We start from the raw sequence: 18475 nt of genomic DNA on the forward strand, positions 1-18475 counted from the left end.
GTGGAGTACCTAAAGCTCCATTGACTACAAATAATTGTATGACAGCAGTATGTGAGTTACAGCTTTCAAAGTTGTAAAACAATTAGCACTGTTACACTTTTTTCTCTCTCTGTAATTAGTAATACATGGAGTAAGTAAAGCTCCATATACTACAAAAACATCAGGACTTCGTATCTCCTTTCATAACCAAGTAGCTATTTGTTCTTGAAATGGATGTCCAGATTCCCCTCCCAAGCTTTTACTTCACCCTGCTCTTGAAGTGAATTTGATGACATCCATTTCTTCAACATATAAGGACTTGGTTATTATCAGAGATCCAATCAAAATCCTTTTTATTAAATCATTGTATTATCTTCTATATAATAATTTATTCTTAATTGTCGCCTTTTATTTTTCTTGGTCACAGGTTCGAAACTGCCGCCTGGTTGGCCTCCTTGATCTTGCACTGGAAAAAGACTATGTACGTGGGAAAGTTGCTGAGTACATGAACAAGCTGATTGGCTTTGGTGTTGCAGGATTCAGATTGGATGCTGCTAAACACATGTGGCCTGGTGATATACAGGCAATTGTTAATAAGCTAAATAATCTGAACTCTCGTTGGTTTTCTAGTGGTGCCAGGCCTTTTATTTTCCAAGAGGTAAGACATAATATTCTGAATACTGATTGATTTACTTAATTTTTTATGGTGGTTCAGAATTTAGTGACCATCATATGTAGAAGAACTGCCTGTGGATTCACTTTCAGGAGGATTATTTATTTTCTTTATCACTTACCTGTAAGTGGTTTGCTGTAATTTTTTTAGATTCTCCTGTGTCATATATGCTACAATATACCTTTATTGCAGTGAACTAAATTCTGTAGTTCATTCTGGTTATGTTTATCAGTTTATTGTCATCTGAATGTAGCATTCAGTGGAGAATACACATCTGCCCAAGATCAGTCTTTTATGTACACGATCATCAAGATTTCGATGACTAGAATTCCCCACTTCACATTAGAACTGTCTTCCTTCCACCCTGTTTCTCTCTTCATAGAGATCAGACCCTCCTAAGCTCTCTTTAAGACACTTTAACATCAATCTTTTAGGCTAGCATGGGAACTATGTCATTGGTGCCTCAGCTTATAAGCACTTGTCCAAATGCTACATTACCTGACCATTCCTATCCTGAAATCCAGCAGCCACTCCCTTATACATCATCTAAGTACAGACATATGTGATAACATACTCTGTACTCACTTTCCGTCACCCTTCCTTTCTGAGTAGCACCTTATGATTAACCTTCAAATTAACTTATCTTCTAGTCCTGTAACATCAGTGCATTACCCCTCAGTTAAGAAATTCTGATATATAAAAAAACAAATAAGTGCTGGATTATCCCTCAGTTAAAAATTTCTGATATATAAAAAAATGAATAAGCATTGGATTACCCCTCAGTTACGAAATTTTGATACATAAAAAATAAATAAGTGCTGGATTACCCTCTGTTTAGAAATTCTGATATATAAAAAATAAATAAATGCTGGAGATTATGACATTTTAGATTACCAGAATTAGAATGGATACAATGTGCACAAACAACAAAATATACTTTTCATACTTGTATTTTTTCATGGTTTGACATGCTTAAGAAATATCTTGCCTGGAAAAATCCCACAGAGTTACAGAAAAAGAATACTTTCTGCAAAACTGTTGTGAGATATGGCTTAGTCATAATACTCACTATATATATATATATATATATATATATATATATATATATATATATATATATATATATATATATATATATATATATATATATATATATATATATATATATATATATATATATATATATATATATATATATATATATATATATATATATATATATATATATATATATATATATATGTGCATATATTTGCTTTGGGCTATGTGACGTCTAATTTTGATTATCTGCATTCATGTATCTGTTCTTCTTGGGCCGATAGCCTAGTACCTACCTATGAACCTATATACACCCTGGGGATCACTTCTGTGTCTCTGCTCGACAGTGGCACAGGAAAATAACTTTCATGGGTGGTGTAAGCCAGGAAACCTTGTTGGCTAGGCTTATGTAGGCCCTTGGGCTGATAGCCTAGTACCTACCTATGAACCTATGTTATTTGTTGTTGTTGTTGGGCTCCTCTGAGCCGGTAAAGTGTTGCTGCCTTTTGCTGCAGTATGGTATCTACAAATACAGTTTGTTGAATACAAGAGCAGATGGTAAACCAGTTCAGTATTTTAGTATTACCCAGCCAACATGGGAAGGAGACCACAGGGTTAACAGCAGGGCATTCCAAAAAAAAAAAATGCTAAGAAAAGACAGGGTACTTTGCAACCTTCTACCCACAAAGCTTACTTAGTCTAACTCAAAATTTAAAGTCAATGATGGCAGCCACTTCCACGAAAAACATGTTATCATAGCATGATTTTTCACCCTGTAGACATTGCCAGCCTTGATGTCTGATTTTAGTTTTTTTGTTAGTATTGTTTCTGTATTATGTTCATGGATTTGGTTAAATCATAAACAATCTCAACTTCTTTGCTCACAAATTCTGAACAAAGCCAATAATAGTAGGGAGACAAAGGGCCAAAATCAATGAAAAATACTTCTGTTACAAACTTAGATAATTGCAAGGATAACAGGTTTTGCCTTATACATTTTCTCAAAGATCTGTAGTCTGAAAGTCAAATGACTGCCTTTGTTTAATGACTTCAGTCCTTAATGATTTGCCAGAAAACTACAGATTTTATGAGGAACAAATCTAAGGCAAAATCTGGATGTTCTATGAAATTCTGGACAGCTGAGACATTTAGATAACACAGTCTCTTAAATGAGCAATAGAATTCAGAAGTAATATCCTACAAAGAGCATAAGTTCACACCTACAGCAGCGTTCACATAGCATTCTGTGATGTAAATCAACATGTGAAGATATACAGAAGGACTAATACATATATTCTGAATTAGCATTTGATGAAACATTGCATATATGATTCTTAGTCAATACAACCAGAAACAAGGCTAGGTACAAATTGTTATGTACTAATATACTCATCATATTGATTCTCTGGAAATGATAGGGCAGTAATTCACTTAATGTGTATGCACAACAAGTTTGAAACTGCAAAGATGATGTACAGTGACATGCAAATATTTAGGAATTACCATTTTAAACCTTTGTAGAAATGACTATAAGTACAGCAGTTTACTTTTTGTTTTAAATGAATGTCTGATTCAGGTGAAGGAGGAGGAGTCAAAGAAGACCATATGAATGTCTTTGCTCTGATGTTTCTGGCTGTGTGACCAGCTAGGTGCCAAGTCCTAGGATTTGAGTTTAACAAGATGTATGAAGTAACAGGGTTGCTGGAAGAATTTTGACAGCCATATTATCTTAACTTCTTTGATTATCTGCTTTTGTCAGTCACTGAAACGAATATGTAGTAGTAATATGTAAAATGGTTTTAAGTTTTGAATAGTGTGATATTTTTCCTAACATTATTTTTTCAGGCAGAGCACTTGATTTGTAAGGAAAATGGCTGAAGATATAGGTTCATAGGTAGGTACTAGGCTATCGGCCCAAGGGCCTATGTAAGCCTAGCCAACAAGGTTCCCTGGCTTATGCCACCCAAGAAAGTTATTTTCCTGTGCCACTGTTGAGCAGAGACACAGAAGTGATCCCCGGGGTGTATTTCTTATTTCCCATCCACTCATCAATATTTTTCTTGAAGAGTGCTAATGAAGAACTTTGCTTGACATAGATGGGTAGCCTGTTCCAGAGTATGGGAAGTCTCTGGGATAGGAATCTATCCCTGCAGCATGTCCTGTTTATTGTGGTGACAAGGTTTAGGTCCCTAGAGCGTGTAGCTCGGAGGGATTTCTTTAGGTGTAGCATGTCCAACAGCTCTGGGTTTGACACAGCTTTATATGTTAGGCAGAGATCACCTCAGAGTAGGAGATATGCTATGGAGTAAAGCTGGAGTTTTTTGAGACGTTCAGTGTAGGGCATTTGTTTGAGTCCATTAATCCTCTTTGTGAGGTACTTCTGTGGCCTTTCCAGCTGCTGCAGATGTCTTGTGAGGTACATTCCAAAAGGGGCGTTGTACTCTATAATGGGTCTAATGAGTGTTGAGCAGAGGGGAACGATGACCTCTTTTTTCCTGGATGAGAACCCTTTTATGATGAGGTGTGCCATGTAGAAGGACTTCCTGACTACTGTGGCAATGTGACTATCAAAGGAGAGGCTACTGTCCACCTGGGACCCAAGGTCTTTTATCACGCATTCGGTGTTAAGTAAATTTCTGCCTATGTGGTAGTTCATGGGTACAGAGTTTTTACCAAAGGGGATGACACTGCACTTTTTGGCATTGAGCTTGAGGCCATGACTCTGACACCAGGCATCTGTCTCAGAGAGGCCCTTCTGCAGGACGTTCACATCATTTGGGGACTTTACTATGGCTCCTAGTTTGCAGTCATCTATGAACTTCGTTAGCCAGAGGCCTTCTGTGTTAGGCTGTACTTCAGAGAAGTAGATACCAAACAGGAGCGGTCCCAGGACGGGACCCTGTGGTACTCCACTTGTCACTGGTTTGAGGTCAGATTTGGAGTCTGCAACTTTTACAGTGTGGGTTCTGTCAGTGAGCCAGTTGGCGACCCATCTTGTGATGTAGAGATTTATGCCTAGTTTATTGAGTTTAGCTATAATTCCAGAATGGGGGATGGTGTCGAAAGCCTTGGCGAGGTCAAGATAGGCTGTGTGAACCACCTTACCCTCATCTACGGCTTTGGTGACTGCCATATGGGTGATGACTTGCAAAATAAGTTTATTTATTAAGTACCTTTATGTAGTTATATAGACTGACTCAATAAATTAATGATTAATATTTTAACAAATAATTAATTGACATTGCATTCTTTGCTTTGCTGCTAGTGTGCCAATGCAAAATCTCTTCACTGCCTTTCAAATATGAAACCAAGTTAGTTACACCTGACTACATGTACAAACCTTGTTATAATCTCAGGTTAGAAAATGGAGCATCACAGCCATAACCGAATATTTTATATGATTTTTTTTAGGTTATTGATCTTGGAGGAGAACCCATCACTGTGAATGAGTATACTGGTATTGGCCGTGTCACAGAATTTAAATATGGCCAAAAGCTGGGTTACGTTATCCGTCGCTGGAATGGAGAAAAGCTGTCATATCTGAAGTAAGAACATTTTAAAAACAAAAAAATGGTGAATACAATTGTATTAATTTTGAAATGAAAACCAAAAAATATCATAACTATTGACGTTTTTTTTTTAAGGAACTGGGGAGAAGGTTGGGGCTTTATGGCTTCGGGGAAAGCTCTTGTTTTTGTTGACAACCATGACACTCAAAGAGGTCACGGTCCTGGTGGGGCTTCCGTTCTTACCTTCTGGGATTCAAGGTAGGCATCATGACAATGCGATTTTTGGAACTTTTTTCTTTGGAACTCATTTTTCTCTAATGCTGTTTTTTATTACTTGACAGGTTGTACAAAATTGCTATTGGATTTATGCTGGCACATCCTTATGGATTCGCAAGAGTGATGTCCAGTTACAACTGGCCAAGAGATATTCAAAATGGACAGGTAGGAGTATACATTCACAGTAGAACCTCTGTGTTATTTATGAGGTTACTTATAAAAATGATAGCAAATATTAACTTCTGATTGGCTAATACTTCCTCTCGCCATGTTTTGCAGAAGCAAATCTCCAAAGTGGAGCTACTTCCAGATCCCCAACTATAATAAAAATATGTATCACTTACCTAGCAACCTCAGAAGAAAATAGATGTCAGTCATTTTCTTTATTTTACACTGGAAAACAGTTTCCCTATCATTTTCCAGAACATTCATCAGTCTATTCTTATCTGATAAACATTTTCTTTTATATATCACAATGTTGTAGCTGCAGAGAAAGAACAAAATGGAACTGTTTAGTTTAAAAATGATCTTTGAATTAGGGTTGTGGTGGTAAGAACCAATTAGACAACCTTTTACCCAAAAGTCTTTAACCACAGTCACATTCCTGTCTGTTAGTTTACTAACACAGGAAATGGAAGGGTAAGCAATAAACTTGGCCATTCTGTCATTTGACTTCAGGATAAACCATTATACATCGGTTTCCATTACCATTCCCAATACTGACTTTTGTACTGCATACCCGTAGGGTTATAGTAAAGTTGTAGAAATCAAAGGGGGGGGGGCAGACATAGAGAGAGGGAGAGAGACAGACAGACAGAGAACCTGACAATGTTGCTGCTTATCAGGTTAAAACATAAAGGGTTGTAACTGGTTGAGTTCAGCTCAGTGAAGTTGCATTACTCCATGTGCAGTTTGTACGTGTGAACCGGCAGTGATCCTTTCATTTTGCAGTAGTTCTCTAGTCTTCATGTTTGTATAACCATGGGGTTGATATATATTTATATATGGAGGATGTAAGAGGCTTAGCTCCATATAGTTGGCTCCCTCCTTCTTTTTCTTTCTCCTCTCTGTCTTCCTCCCTTTCTAGCTTAAACTATTTTAGACTCTTAATAACATTTCCCTTCAAATTTCCAAACCTCATGTTGCCGGTATTCTGTAACTGGTGTAAATATTTAACATTTGTATATAAATTCATAGGATTCACTACGTGTCCAAGTCCCAAGCTGTGAAAAAACACACTCTTAAAGCCAGGGACTCTTGAGCCTTGTAGCTCATGTGGGCTACTGCTTGTGCTCAGACTCAAATATGAGTTCAAGCAAGCAGCACTGGGGAGGAAGCAGGAGGTGGATTTTATGGTTAGGGATCAGAAAGGGAATTTAGGTTTAGGCAGCAGGAATGGCCTTTTAGGGTTAGGAAGGGGGAAGGGAAGAAGACAGGAAGTGGTGGTTTATGGTAATGAAGTGAGGACTTGGATTGGGAACTGCGTAGGAGTTTTAGGATTAGAATTTAGGTTCTTGTAGGGCTATGTAGCTTTATAGGGTCAGGTGTTGGGTGGGCTATGTAGAAACGGAAGATTTTTTTGGGCTGGGACTAGTGAGAATTCAAGCACTTGTTTTTTCCAGCAAGTGGAAGCAAGCAGGTGTATCATGAGCTACTAGCATGTGAGGACCTGTTGTAGATCCAAAATGTGTATCTTAATGTTCATTTATTAATTTACATTCCACATTTGCCTGAGTATTTATAACTTGCATTCCATATTTGTCTGGTAGAGTGTGTTTTGTTATAAATTCATAAAATTAAAGATCACACACATACTAACATATAAAAGGATCTATTTTAATTAAATACAATAAAATGCACAAATATAGAAAACCCTGTCTTATAAATAATAAACAAAATCAATTTTGTAAGCAGAAAGTCACTGATATGTAGTTTATTGTCTGACAGTTGCTACAGACACTTGGTAAAACTGCTTTGTTCCTTAATACATACCAGGGACATGCAGCTATCAAACAATAAGACACTCCTTGTCATGCCGTATTTCTTACTTGTTTAATTAATTTTGCAGAATAAAAAAGAGTAAAATAACACTTTTTGACAAAATTATACAGGGAGCTGTCTAAATTGCATTGACTTAAAACTAAAACTTTAACAGTTTAAATGGGTATTTAATTGACTCATAATATAGATGCAACTTCTTTGAAATTGGGAGATGGTGATAATTAACAGGTCATAATTTGTAGGGCTGTTTCTTATTTTTCTCCTTAGCATCAAACAATATCTATTTTTTATTTGTTTATTTAATTTTATTTCAAACTAAATTATCTGTTATTTTTATTTCATCTACTGCAGCTTTGGCCACTGTCATTTTCACATGATTCTTTCTTCTTATCATGATTTACTTTTCTGTTTTCATAATGAACACTTCATGGCTTTCTAAGCTTTTTTTATCAATGTCTACTGCTCTCATGTGAAACATTTACATTTCTTTCCCCAAATACTTTATTTATAACCTTACTCAGAAAATGTTCTTAGGGTTCCATTTGTTAGCATTTCTACAAACTTTGCCTCACTCTTACATTTCCCACAATTCTTCCTTTCTCCATTCATTTATTCTTTCTTTACATCTGATATTGTTAATCCTCATTCATTCCTTACGTATGGGGTATTGGTTCCGACCTCGGAACCAAGCTGGCCATCTTCCAAGCTCGCGTCAGCTACAAACTCTCAAGCTAAACTCTTACCCAGAATTCCCCTCTCCCTTTTACCCCAGATTTCATTTGTTGCATCAACATTCGGTTGTGTCAAGCTGCTTCTCTTGAGCTAAGTATAGATATTTGTTGTCAGACTAGTCTAATATAACCTTTTCTGTCAGAAAAGTTTCTAATTTGTTGTCTCTTACCCTATCGCATTTAACGACTATTTTCTTGAGTTTCCTTCTCTTTACTCTGCACTTTTTACCGCAAGGTATTTCTCCCTTACCATCGCTGGTAAACCCTTTTTTTCTTCATTACCTTCCGGTATTCTTCGTACCATTGCTGGTATCCTTTCTTCTGTCTCCTTTCCTATCATGGCAGATAAAAAAGGTAGTCCAGGATTTAAAAGGTGTTCAGATTGTGGATACAAATTACCTACATCAGATGGACACTCTTTGTGTGTTTATTGCTTGGGTGTGTCTCACTTATCTGTTGACCCGCCCTGTGGTATTTGTAAACATTTTTCCAATAGAACTTTGATTGAGAGGAAAAATAAGTTGTTGCTGAAGGGACTTCTTAAATATCCCTTTTCAGAGGCTATTTCCTGGGTCAGATGCTTCAACCCCTCCTAGAAACCATAAGAAAATATTGGATGATCCTACAAAGGCAAAGTCTCTGCCTTAGTCCCCGGCTGGGGACTCCTGCCAACCAAGACCTAAGAAGGCAAAATTTCTGCTTTGGAGCTCAGTCAGTAGGCACCAGCACTTTCGGTGCCTAGACGTTTGGCACCAAGGTCTTCGGCGCCATCAGTAATTTCTGCTCCGTCTACTGTAGCATTTTCTGTATCGGTACTGAGGGGCTCCTCGGTTCAGACTACTGTGACTACTACATCAACACCGACTGTTCAGTTGGCACAGACCTTGACCACGTTGGCTCTGACATCTTACTCGGAACTGATGCACCAATTTTGTCGGTTCCAGCTTCGGTACTGGCAACTACTTTGGCACCAATCTTTTTGTCAGTGCAGACCATGACCTCGACACCAGTGTTTTCTTCAGTGCAGACACCTGTACTCCAGTCTCTCTCAGCACCGTTGTTCTCAGTGCAGACTGGTGAGGTGGGCACCGAGTTTGCCTCTTCTGTGGACAGACCTGTTTCCCCCACAGCTGTCCACTAGAAACCTTTCTGAACATGACGTGTTGCGTTTTGTGGATCAAATGCTTCTGGCCAGAGGTATCTCCCCCCCCCAGGACTTATCCTTCCTTGGGAGGTGATCACCCATCACCAAAGACCCCTTCTTATTCTCCTCCTTCATTGCCTTTGAAGTTTATTGATATAGCACAGTCTTCCCCCTCTACAGTTCCCTTTATGGACTTCACTAAGGAACCGCAGTTGCCTTCGTGGCAGGAGAGTTTTGCTATGACCCAGGATGATAGTTGTGATACGCGCAATTTGTTGTTTCACAGCCAACCAGGGACTCCAGGTCGGCAGGCTGAGCCACTTAGGGGGAGGGGTGACCCCTGTCCTGGACACTCAACCCTCTTCAGGTGGACCAGCCTTCCAACTGATGGAGAAGACTCTGGCTTCTGCTGGTGATACTGTGCTGTCTATCTCCCCACCCTCCTTTGGACCGCTATGTTCACAAGTCGGACTTAGCAGACACCGGGCGCAAGGGCCTCAGGACATATTCCCACAGGAACCCCCCATTCTGTTGACTCCCCCAGCTTCCCCCTCTGAGGAAGTTCACCGGAAAAGTTCATGCAAGAGGAAACACATGGACTCCACAGAGAAGTCCCTCATTGAAGACACAGATTTTGATGATGGGGAAGGATCCCCTTGGTCACCCTCTGAGGTATCCTTTGGTGATATCCTCGAAATCCTTAAACAGAGAGGTGATTGGCAGTCCTCTTATCTGACCTCTGAGGAGTCTGTGTTCCTGCAGGCTTTTCGTGCCCGGCCCTCTACCTCCTGGGTTACTTCACCTGCCGATGAACTTGTCTGGCTCATTGTGCACTGTGCATGGAAGGCTCCTGACACAGTCGAGGCTTTTCCCATGAGGCCAGATAAGATTTTGTCCCCTCCTGCTACAGATCCCCATTGGTCTAAAAGTCTTCCTGTTGATGATCTGTTGGTGGTGGCCACAACCAAAAAGGATCTAGTGGAAGAAGAAAGCCAGACTGTCCATCCACCCAACAAAGAGTCCCGGGCCCTGGACAGGATAGGGAAGTGCACCTTTGCATCAACAACCTTTGCTATCAGGTCCCTGAATTATATGGCACACTTTACCAGGCTTCAAAGGGATTTAATTTTCGAGCTCTCTGAAACCTTGGCTGGTCCCTTGTCTGATGGGTTCTGTGACAAAGTGGCCTCTCAGTTGGCCACCATTGAGTCAGTATCTAACTCCTCCATGCAACTGATATCTCATGCATCAGAAGGAGCAGCTAGAGTGGCAGGTTCAGCTGTGGACTTGAGATGACAAGCCTGGATACTCTTGTGCAATTTTGTGGAACCCTTTAAGGCTTCCTTTCTTATTGCTCCCATTGAAGCCTCCTCGTTGTTTGAATCCAAAGTTAAAAGCACACTGGCCAGATGTGAACAGGACGGTAAGACCCTTTCTGCAGTAGGTGTCCGTTATTCTTCTCCTCAACGTGCTTTCTCCTGAAACCAAAAGAGTGGGAAGATATAGTAGTCTCAGGGTCCTTTCTGTGACACACAGGCCGAGTTCTACCCTAGAGGCAAAGGGGGAAACTCACAGGGAAGACACCCCTTTTGGGGCAGAGGGGGTCCACATAACCAGGGTTCCAGGGTCTCTTTTCCTGGCCAATCCTACCAGCACTTCTGAAGAGCAGCCCAACTCCTTTCCTCTGGAGGTGGTTGGGGGTAATTTCTCCTTGTACCCTTCTGCATGGCTAACCATCACCACCGATTCTTGGGTACAAGGATTATAACCAGAGGTTATCATATCTCCTTTGATCTTTGTTCTGTCCCTTCAAAAAAAACTTCCTGACGTTCCACCCAGTCAAGGAGAAGAAGCAGTACTAGAGACAGACAAGCTGCTAAGAACGAGTCATCCAAATAGTCATCCAAATAGTCCAAATTCTACTGAAGACTATTTTTAATGCCAAAGAAAACCGGAGACTGGAGACCAATTTTGGATCTCAGTGTATTGAACAAGTTTGTAAGAGTACAAAAATTCTGGATGGTCACAATACAGTCTATCCTCCTGCTTTTGGAAAAAGATGATTGGATGTGCTCGATAGATCTTCAAGATGCATACTACCACATAAAAGTGGGCAGGCCATCAAGAAGATTTTTGCGCTTCGGTGCAGGAGCCAGTCACTACCAGTTCAGAGTACTGCCCTTTGGACTCTCTACAGCTCCCAGAGTGTTCACAAAGTGCATGGCAGTCGTCACAGCTCACTTGTGACTAAAAGGATTCCATGTGTTTCCATACCTAGACTACTGGCTCATCTCCGCCCCCACCAGACATCTATTGGAAGAAGCCCTGGCATACTCTCTCCTTTCTGCAGAAAGGCTAGGCATAACCATAAACTGGCAAAAATCCAATCTCACCCCATCTCAGTCCACAGAATTCATAGGGGTCATCTTGGATACAAAGAATTGCAGAGCATCCATTCCAGAGTACAGAATTCTAAGGCTAAAGAAACAACTGATCCTGATCCTTTCAAGGGAGAAATCCACAGCTCACTCTGTCCTACAGCTGTTGGGTTCCATGGCAGCCTCCATCACCATTGTTCCCCTGGCCAGGTTTCATATGAGGCTTCTACAATGGCTACTCTCACCCAATGGTATCCTTTTCAGCATCCTCTTTTAGCCAAGATTCGAGTAACCCACAGGTGCAAACAGGATTTAAATTGGTGGATGACCCACAACCCATCACAATGGTCTCACCCCTTCTCCCCCCAGCAGCCCAAGGCTACAGTGATCACAGATGCCTCCCTGATGGGGTGCTGGGGCTATGTCAAGGACAGACCGTCCAAAGCACTTGGTCCGAATTGGAGGCCCAACTGCATATAAATGTTCTAGACCTGAGGACGGTACTTCTGGCGTTGCAAGCATTCCATCCCCTACTGCTGTCTGGGATGATTGTGATACAATCAGACAAAATGGCGGTGGTATGGTACATCAACAAACAAGGTGGAACCAAATCTTATCCCCTTTGTCGAGAGGCCATGAGGATATGGCAATGGGCGATGGCTACCAACTGTTTTCTTCTAGCAATTCACATTCCTGGGAGTTCCAACGTGATAGCAGACAGACTCAGCAGGTGCATTCTACAACCTCATGAGTGGTCCCTGAATCCCTTGATAGCGGCGGAGATCTTCCACCGCTGGAGCCGTCCTTGCTGCAACATCTTTGCATCCCCGACCAACTACAAATGCAGCAACTACTTCACCCTGATTCCCCCTCCGGGACAGTCACCCAGGGACACTCTGGTCCACAACTGGCCCTTGGGTCTTCTTTATGCATTCCCACCTATTCCCCTCATTCCCCAGTTTCTGAAGAAAGCCTGTCAGTTGAAGAGCAAGGTGATCCTCAAAGCACCATATTGGCCTCATCAGATTTGGTTCCCCTTCCTTTGGCCTCACCTGCTAGATCAACCATGGATTCTCCATCCAACCCCGGAGTTGATCTCACATCTGCAGAACCTGATACATCCTAACTTGGACAGCCTGAAGCTCACAGCTTGACGCCTCCAATTCCCTTGATTGCCAGGCAGATTGATCTTTCTTTACCAGTATGGGACATTCTCATTCTTATTGCATCTCATAAGTCTTCCACTAGAATTACTTATCTAAACAAGTGGAAAAGATTTACCTGTTGGCTGAAAGAAAAACAAGTAGATCCCTTCTCAGCACCGGTGTCAATAATACTAGAGTATCTGGCCGACCTATTTCAATCGGGTCTATCGGCCTCTACCATTTGAGTTCATTTGGCTGCAATATCTAATTTCCATGAGGGTGTCCAAGACTCCGCTCTTATGTCACAGAAATTATTCAAGACCTTCATAAAAGGTGTGAATCATTTGAAGCCCCCTTTTAGAGAACCTATTCAACCATGGGACCTGTCATTAGTTCTGCAAGCTCTGACAATGCCACCCTTTGAACCAGCTTCTTCTTGCAACCTCAAATATTTGTTATGGAAAACCTTGTTTTTGGTTGCCATTACTTCTGCCAGATGTATCTCTGAGCTTCAAGCCTTGTGCATCAAGAGTCCATACTTGATTTTTCATAGAGATAGAGTGTCTTTGAGAACTAATCCTTCATTTCTGCCAAAAGTGATCTCTGAAATGTCCATTAATCAAACCATTGAATTGCCAGTTTTCTTTCCCAATCATTCAAATAGAGGAGAATATTGCCTACATACCCTAGATATTCACAGGCAAATTTTCTTCTACTTGAAAAGGACTAGGTCCTCTCGTAAATCTGACCAGTTATTCTTGGCCTATTCTGGATCTAGATTAGGATCTGCTGTTGCTAAGGTCACACTGGCTAGATGGTTGAAAGACTGTGTGACCTTCATTTATACACAACATAATATCCCATTGCCTACTACCATAAAGGCTCATTCGACAAGGTCGATGGCAACGTCTGCTGTCTTCCATGCCAGAGCTTCTTTACATGACATCTGTGCAGCTGCAACTTGGGCTACGCCTCATACCTTCATCAATCATTACAAATTGGATTTGGCCTCCAGGGGAAGAGCATCTTTTGGTTCTATGGTGCTCAGGAATGTCCTTCCATGAGAGCCTCCCAGGAATAGAGGTAGCTGGGGACTCTGTCCCATATGTAAAGAATGAATGAGGATTAACAATATCAGATAAAGAAGTTATGTCTTACCGTAATGTTCCATCTGTATTGTTGATCCTTGTTCAGTCATTACGACCTTCCCTCCTTCCCCCTCTTGTGGCTTCTAGTGGATCTCACCATCCGGTTCTTTTAGGTCATTTGACCAGAGGTAGCCTCTACCTTCTTTTGACTTGCAAACTCAATCTGAGGTAACAGGGAAAGGGGAATTCTGGGTAAGAGTTTAACTTGAGAGTTTTTAGCTGACACAAGCTTGGAAGATGGCCGGCTCGGTTCCGAGGTTGATACCCCATACGTAATGACTGAACGAGGATCAACAATACAGATGGAACGTTATGGTAAGACATAACTTCTTTTTCTCATCTTAATGCACTGCCCTTTCCTAAGGGATCACCAATACTTTTTTTGTTGAACTGTCCTTCCAGATGTTCATTTATAAACTTTAAAATCTAACTGAGAGCTGTCAAACATAAAACGAGTGCAAGCTTAGCCAGTTAATACAGAATTCATAGCGCTTCCATTTTAATGACGTGAAGAAAACTGAGGGCAGTTAATAATGGCAAGGGGTTATCAAGCATGCAGATAGCAGTAAGCAATTGTCCAGTTTCAAAAAGAAAAAGGGAGCTAAAATGGTATACTTTAAGGACATTCTCTGCCTTATTCCACTCACTCTGGAAAGTTGACACCATTTAATTAGATACGAACAAGCAGAAAAGGAAGTATAAATTGAAGAACATTATAAAAGAGGAACCAACTTGCACATTGTGAAATGGTAGAAGCATTTTCAGAAAGCATTTTGGACAGGACAGAGATTCAGACTATGATCTCCCAGTGCCAGAGAAAAGTGACACATGACAGTGGAGATGTGAGGAAACAAAAACAGGTAGACAATCTGTTAGGAGGTGAAAGAGAGAAAATCCTTTTAATTCTCAGCTATCACTGTGATAGGAATAATGAAATGCTACTTGAGCTCACAGCACAACAAAAGCATTATGTTTTAGAAGTAATACTTGGTACAGCAATGGTGCTGGCACTAAAAATATGAGCTCAGTGTATGCTGTAGGATTAGAGGATAGATACGTTTGGCAACAACAAGAAAAGGTGCCATTTTAAAATATCCACATCCCAGAATAAGGAAAATAATGTAAATGTCAGGTTAATTATTTCTTTGTCCCAGCAGCTGGATAAAACCATAATAAACTTGGTATATTTCACATGGTGTGGACTTTTATTTAAAGCATTTCCGACCATCAGTAAAAGAGGTTATATATCTTAAGGCTATATTCAAATTATATATTGCCATTAAATTTATTTGGCAAAGGTTATCTTATGCCTCATTTGTGCATAAGCTGATTGAGCAATAACATGCCAAATACTGATATTCTGTAGCTTATTTTATGTTTTACAGTATTTATTTCATAGCTGTTCCCCACTTGTATACATGCAGTAAATACATACAGGGACTTACAGAAGGTTCATAGATAAATACAAGCTAGCTACCCTTGTGGACCGTTTTTAAGCCTGGCCAATTTCTGCTAGTGAGTATCAAACCTTGTACCTCTTGCCTGTGAGGTAAATAACTTACCATTATGCCAACCCCCAACCCTAGTACTACGATAACTGCATGCCATTATGTGTGATAGCACCAAATGTAGGTCTGACTGGTGACCAAATCATCAGTGTGCTCCAGTCTCATAACTAGTATTTATGCATGTATTTCTTTGATTGTGATCAGGACAAGTAAACTACTCCTATAATTGTTAAGCAAGTATTTAGAATACATTGGAGAAAGCAACTTGTTATATTTTATTGACTGTGAGGTGTAGGCTAGTCTTAAATGAACTTCCAAAGGAATAAAAGTATGCGACCTTAGACATTTTGCAAAGATTAGCAAAGAAAAAAATAAGGCTTTATGCAAAAGTGAATATCAGTATAGATATTGATTTAGAGTATTATTTGTTAAACTCAGCAAATATTTCAAAACTACTGAATAGACTTTTCTCAGAATCCAAATGAAGAAAAGTAAGATTTCATTATAGACTATTTATAGATGTTATTCATTTTATAGCAGTACATGTTAAAGTAAAATCACAACAGGTAATCATAACCATAATATAACAGAAGTTACAATTTTCTGGCTATTTGTGATTTCTGTCATTTCTTATAACCAGGATAAGAATGACTGGGTTGGACCACCAGCCAACGGTGATGGATCAACCAAACCTGTTACAATTAATGCGGATTCAACATGTGGTAATGGCTGGGTCTGTGAGCACAGGTGGCGCCAAATAAGGTAAATATGTCTCACTTCTATATTTTAAGCATTAATGTATTGTACATACCTGCATCTTAACCAGAATAATGGGTCTGGATACTTTCAGGAACATGGTGAAATTCCGTAATGTAGCTGATGGTCAGGCCTTTGCAAACTGGTGGGACAATGGAAGTAATCAGATTGCTTTTGGACGTGGAAACAAAGCATTCATCGTAATTAATCTGGATGATTGGTGAGTGTTGTATTTTTGTGTAAGAATGATTAAAATAAATCTCTGCTGAATTATTTCTTAAAAACAGTTTTTTTAAACATCGGTGAAGTGTGCTTAACTTAATCATACTGCTGCTGTACACACTCCCCAAGTATCACCTTGTGTCTTATAATTCTAGACTGCAGTTTTGTAGATTCACATTGCCTGTATCTTTGAGACAGCCTTTGCATAGATGCTGATGCACTTTTGACTGATTGTAGATGCATTCACTGATTCAGGGATTGTTGTAGTATCAGCTTGCTTTAAACCATATGTAATTGTATTACTGGCACTATCATCCCAAGGTATCACCAATGATGGCATACAGATTAGCATTTAGGTGGTCCAATAAGGACTCTCTTCAGCTGGTTCCCAATATCTCTGAAATGTGGTTTAACCTCACTGCATTATACCTCTGAGGGACAATGTCTTGATAGGGTTGCCACCTTTTCAAATGCCCAAAGTGGGACATTTTTGGTACAAATGGCAGATTTTGCAGGCTGAAACACACCCATGGCCAGTACACAAGACAGAACTTCACTTCTTTGCCTAAATAAAAGCTTATTCTTGTAGTATTTTAGTTGCTTATTCTGTTTCTTATAACATTTAGTTGTTTCTGATACAGAATAACTGTTTTATACAACTATTACATAAAATTTAGGCAATAATGTTGTCCTAAAATCTCATGACATTTGCCATTTTTACAATTTTTTTGCAGGACACAACTGACCAAAGAGGGACTGTCCCTCTCAAAGTGGGACAGGTGGTAACCCTATGTCTTGACCCAGTTCAACAGCTTTTGTCTCACTGATCAGCAATACATGCTTGTTTTTGTAGTCTCATGCTAACAGTGACATTGCAAATTGAAGTGACATCTAGTATTTAGACATTCATATGTTTGTAATAATTGATTCAGGTCTACATGATATCTCACACTATGCTTCATGTTTATTATTTATGTATTTATGTATGTTTTCAAAATCAAGCACTCTACCTGGACTGAGACCCATTTTCAGTGGAGGCCTAAGCAGAAAAGACAAACATTTGTATAATTGTAGCAAATAAAAGAAAATGCTTAAATGAGTGCAGTATTAAACAATGCACAGACAAGAAAGATGGATTGCAATATCACAATATTAAATATGAGAGAATTCTATTCTGCTTTCTAAAGGTGCTGTAGATCACTTTGTCATCCCACTACATATAGTCCATCAGTATTACAATTCCTTTAATATCTCTCACTTGCTTTCTTTCTTAGGCAATTGGATGCAACCCTGCAAACAGGACTCCCAGCTGGTACCTACTGTGATGTCATTTCAGGACAGAAGGAGGGAAGTGGCTGCAGTGGAATAAGTGTCACAGTTGGAGGTGATGGAAAAGCTCGTTTCCAGATTAGCAACAGTGCTGAAGATCCATTCATTGCTATTCATGTCGATAACAAATTGTAACTTAGACCATCATAATGCAGATCGTGCTGCTGTTAAATTATTATCTTAGATCCCATAATAAATGGAACATAAAATGTATCTATCAGAGAGCATCTTGAAACTAATTTCTAACTCAGACTTCAGGATTGTCTGGAACTCTCAAATCAGAACATTTTTAATGGAAGATAAAATTACATTAGACTTCATACTGTAACTCTATGTAGACAATTACTTGCTTGAAAGTGTTCATCAATAAAAATATAGACCTACTGATTGTTTCTTATTCCTTCTTGAGAACACACATTGTTTATAAAATCTACACTTTCCCTATAAAATATAAATATTAACAGAATAAAAGTTCTTATAACAGAAATGTTTTAAAATGAATCCAGAAAATATATTTGATCCCTTTTCGAATGAAATAACTAATGGCTGAACAATGATGCAAAGATTCTGTCTCTGAATGAATGGAATTTTATGTTTTACTTCACTTTCTGCTAGCTTTTCTGATGACAGTTACGGTG

General features: G+C 39.6%; 1 protein-coding gene across 1 annotated transcript in view; it reads left to right on the top strand.

The window, feature by feature from the left end:
* Positions 1-18221, top strand: part of LOC122813592 (pancreatic alpha-amylase-like) — a 67408-nt gene extending 49187 nt beyond the window's left edge. The window contains exons 5-11 of the mRNA XM_044086003.1: positions 407-637; positions 5102-5235; positions 5335-5457; positions 5541-5640; positions 16171-16292; positions 16381-16506; positions 17783-18221. Of these exons, the coding sequence (XP_043941938.1) occupies positions 407-637; positions 5102-5235; positions 5335-5457; positions 5541-5640; positions 16171-16292; positions 16381-16506; positions 17783-17972 (1026 nt within the window). The 3' untranslated portion in view covers positions 17973-18221. The remainder of the gene's footprint in view (positions 1-406; positions 638-5101; positions 5236-5334; positions 5458-5540; positions 5641-16170; positions 16293-16380; positions 16507-17782) is intronic.
* The last annotated feature ends 254 nt before the right edge of the window (positions 18222-18475 follow it).

Source organism: Protopterus annectens, chromosome 10.part0 (genome assembly GCF_019279795.1).
Source record: "Protopterus annectens isolate FY-2018-M chromosome 10.part0, PAN1.0, whole genome shotgun sequence".
Lineage (NCBI taxonomy): Eukaryota > Metazoa > Chordata > Ceratodontiformes > Protopteridae > Protopterus > Protopterus annectens.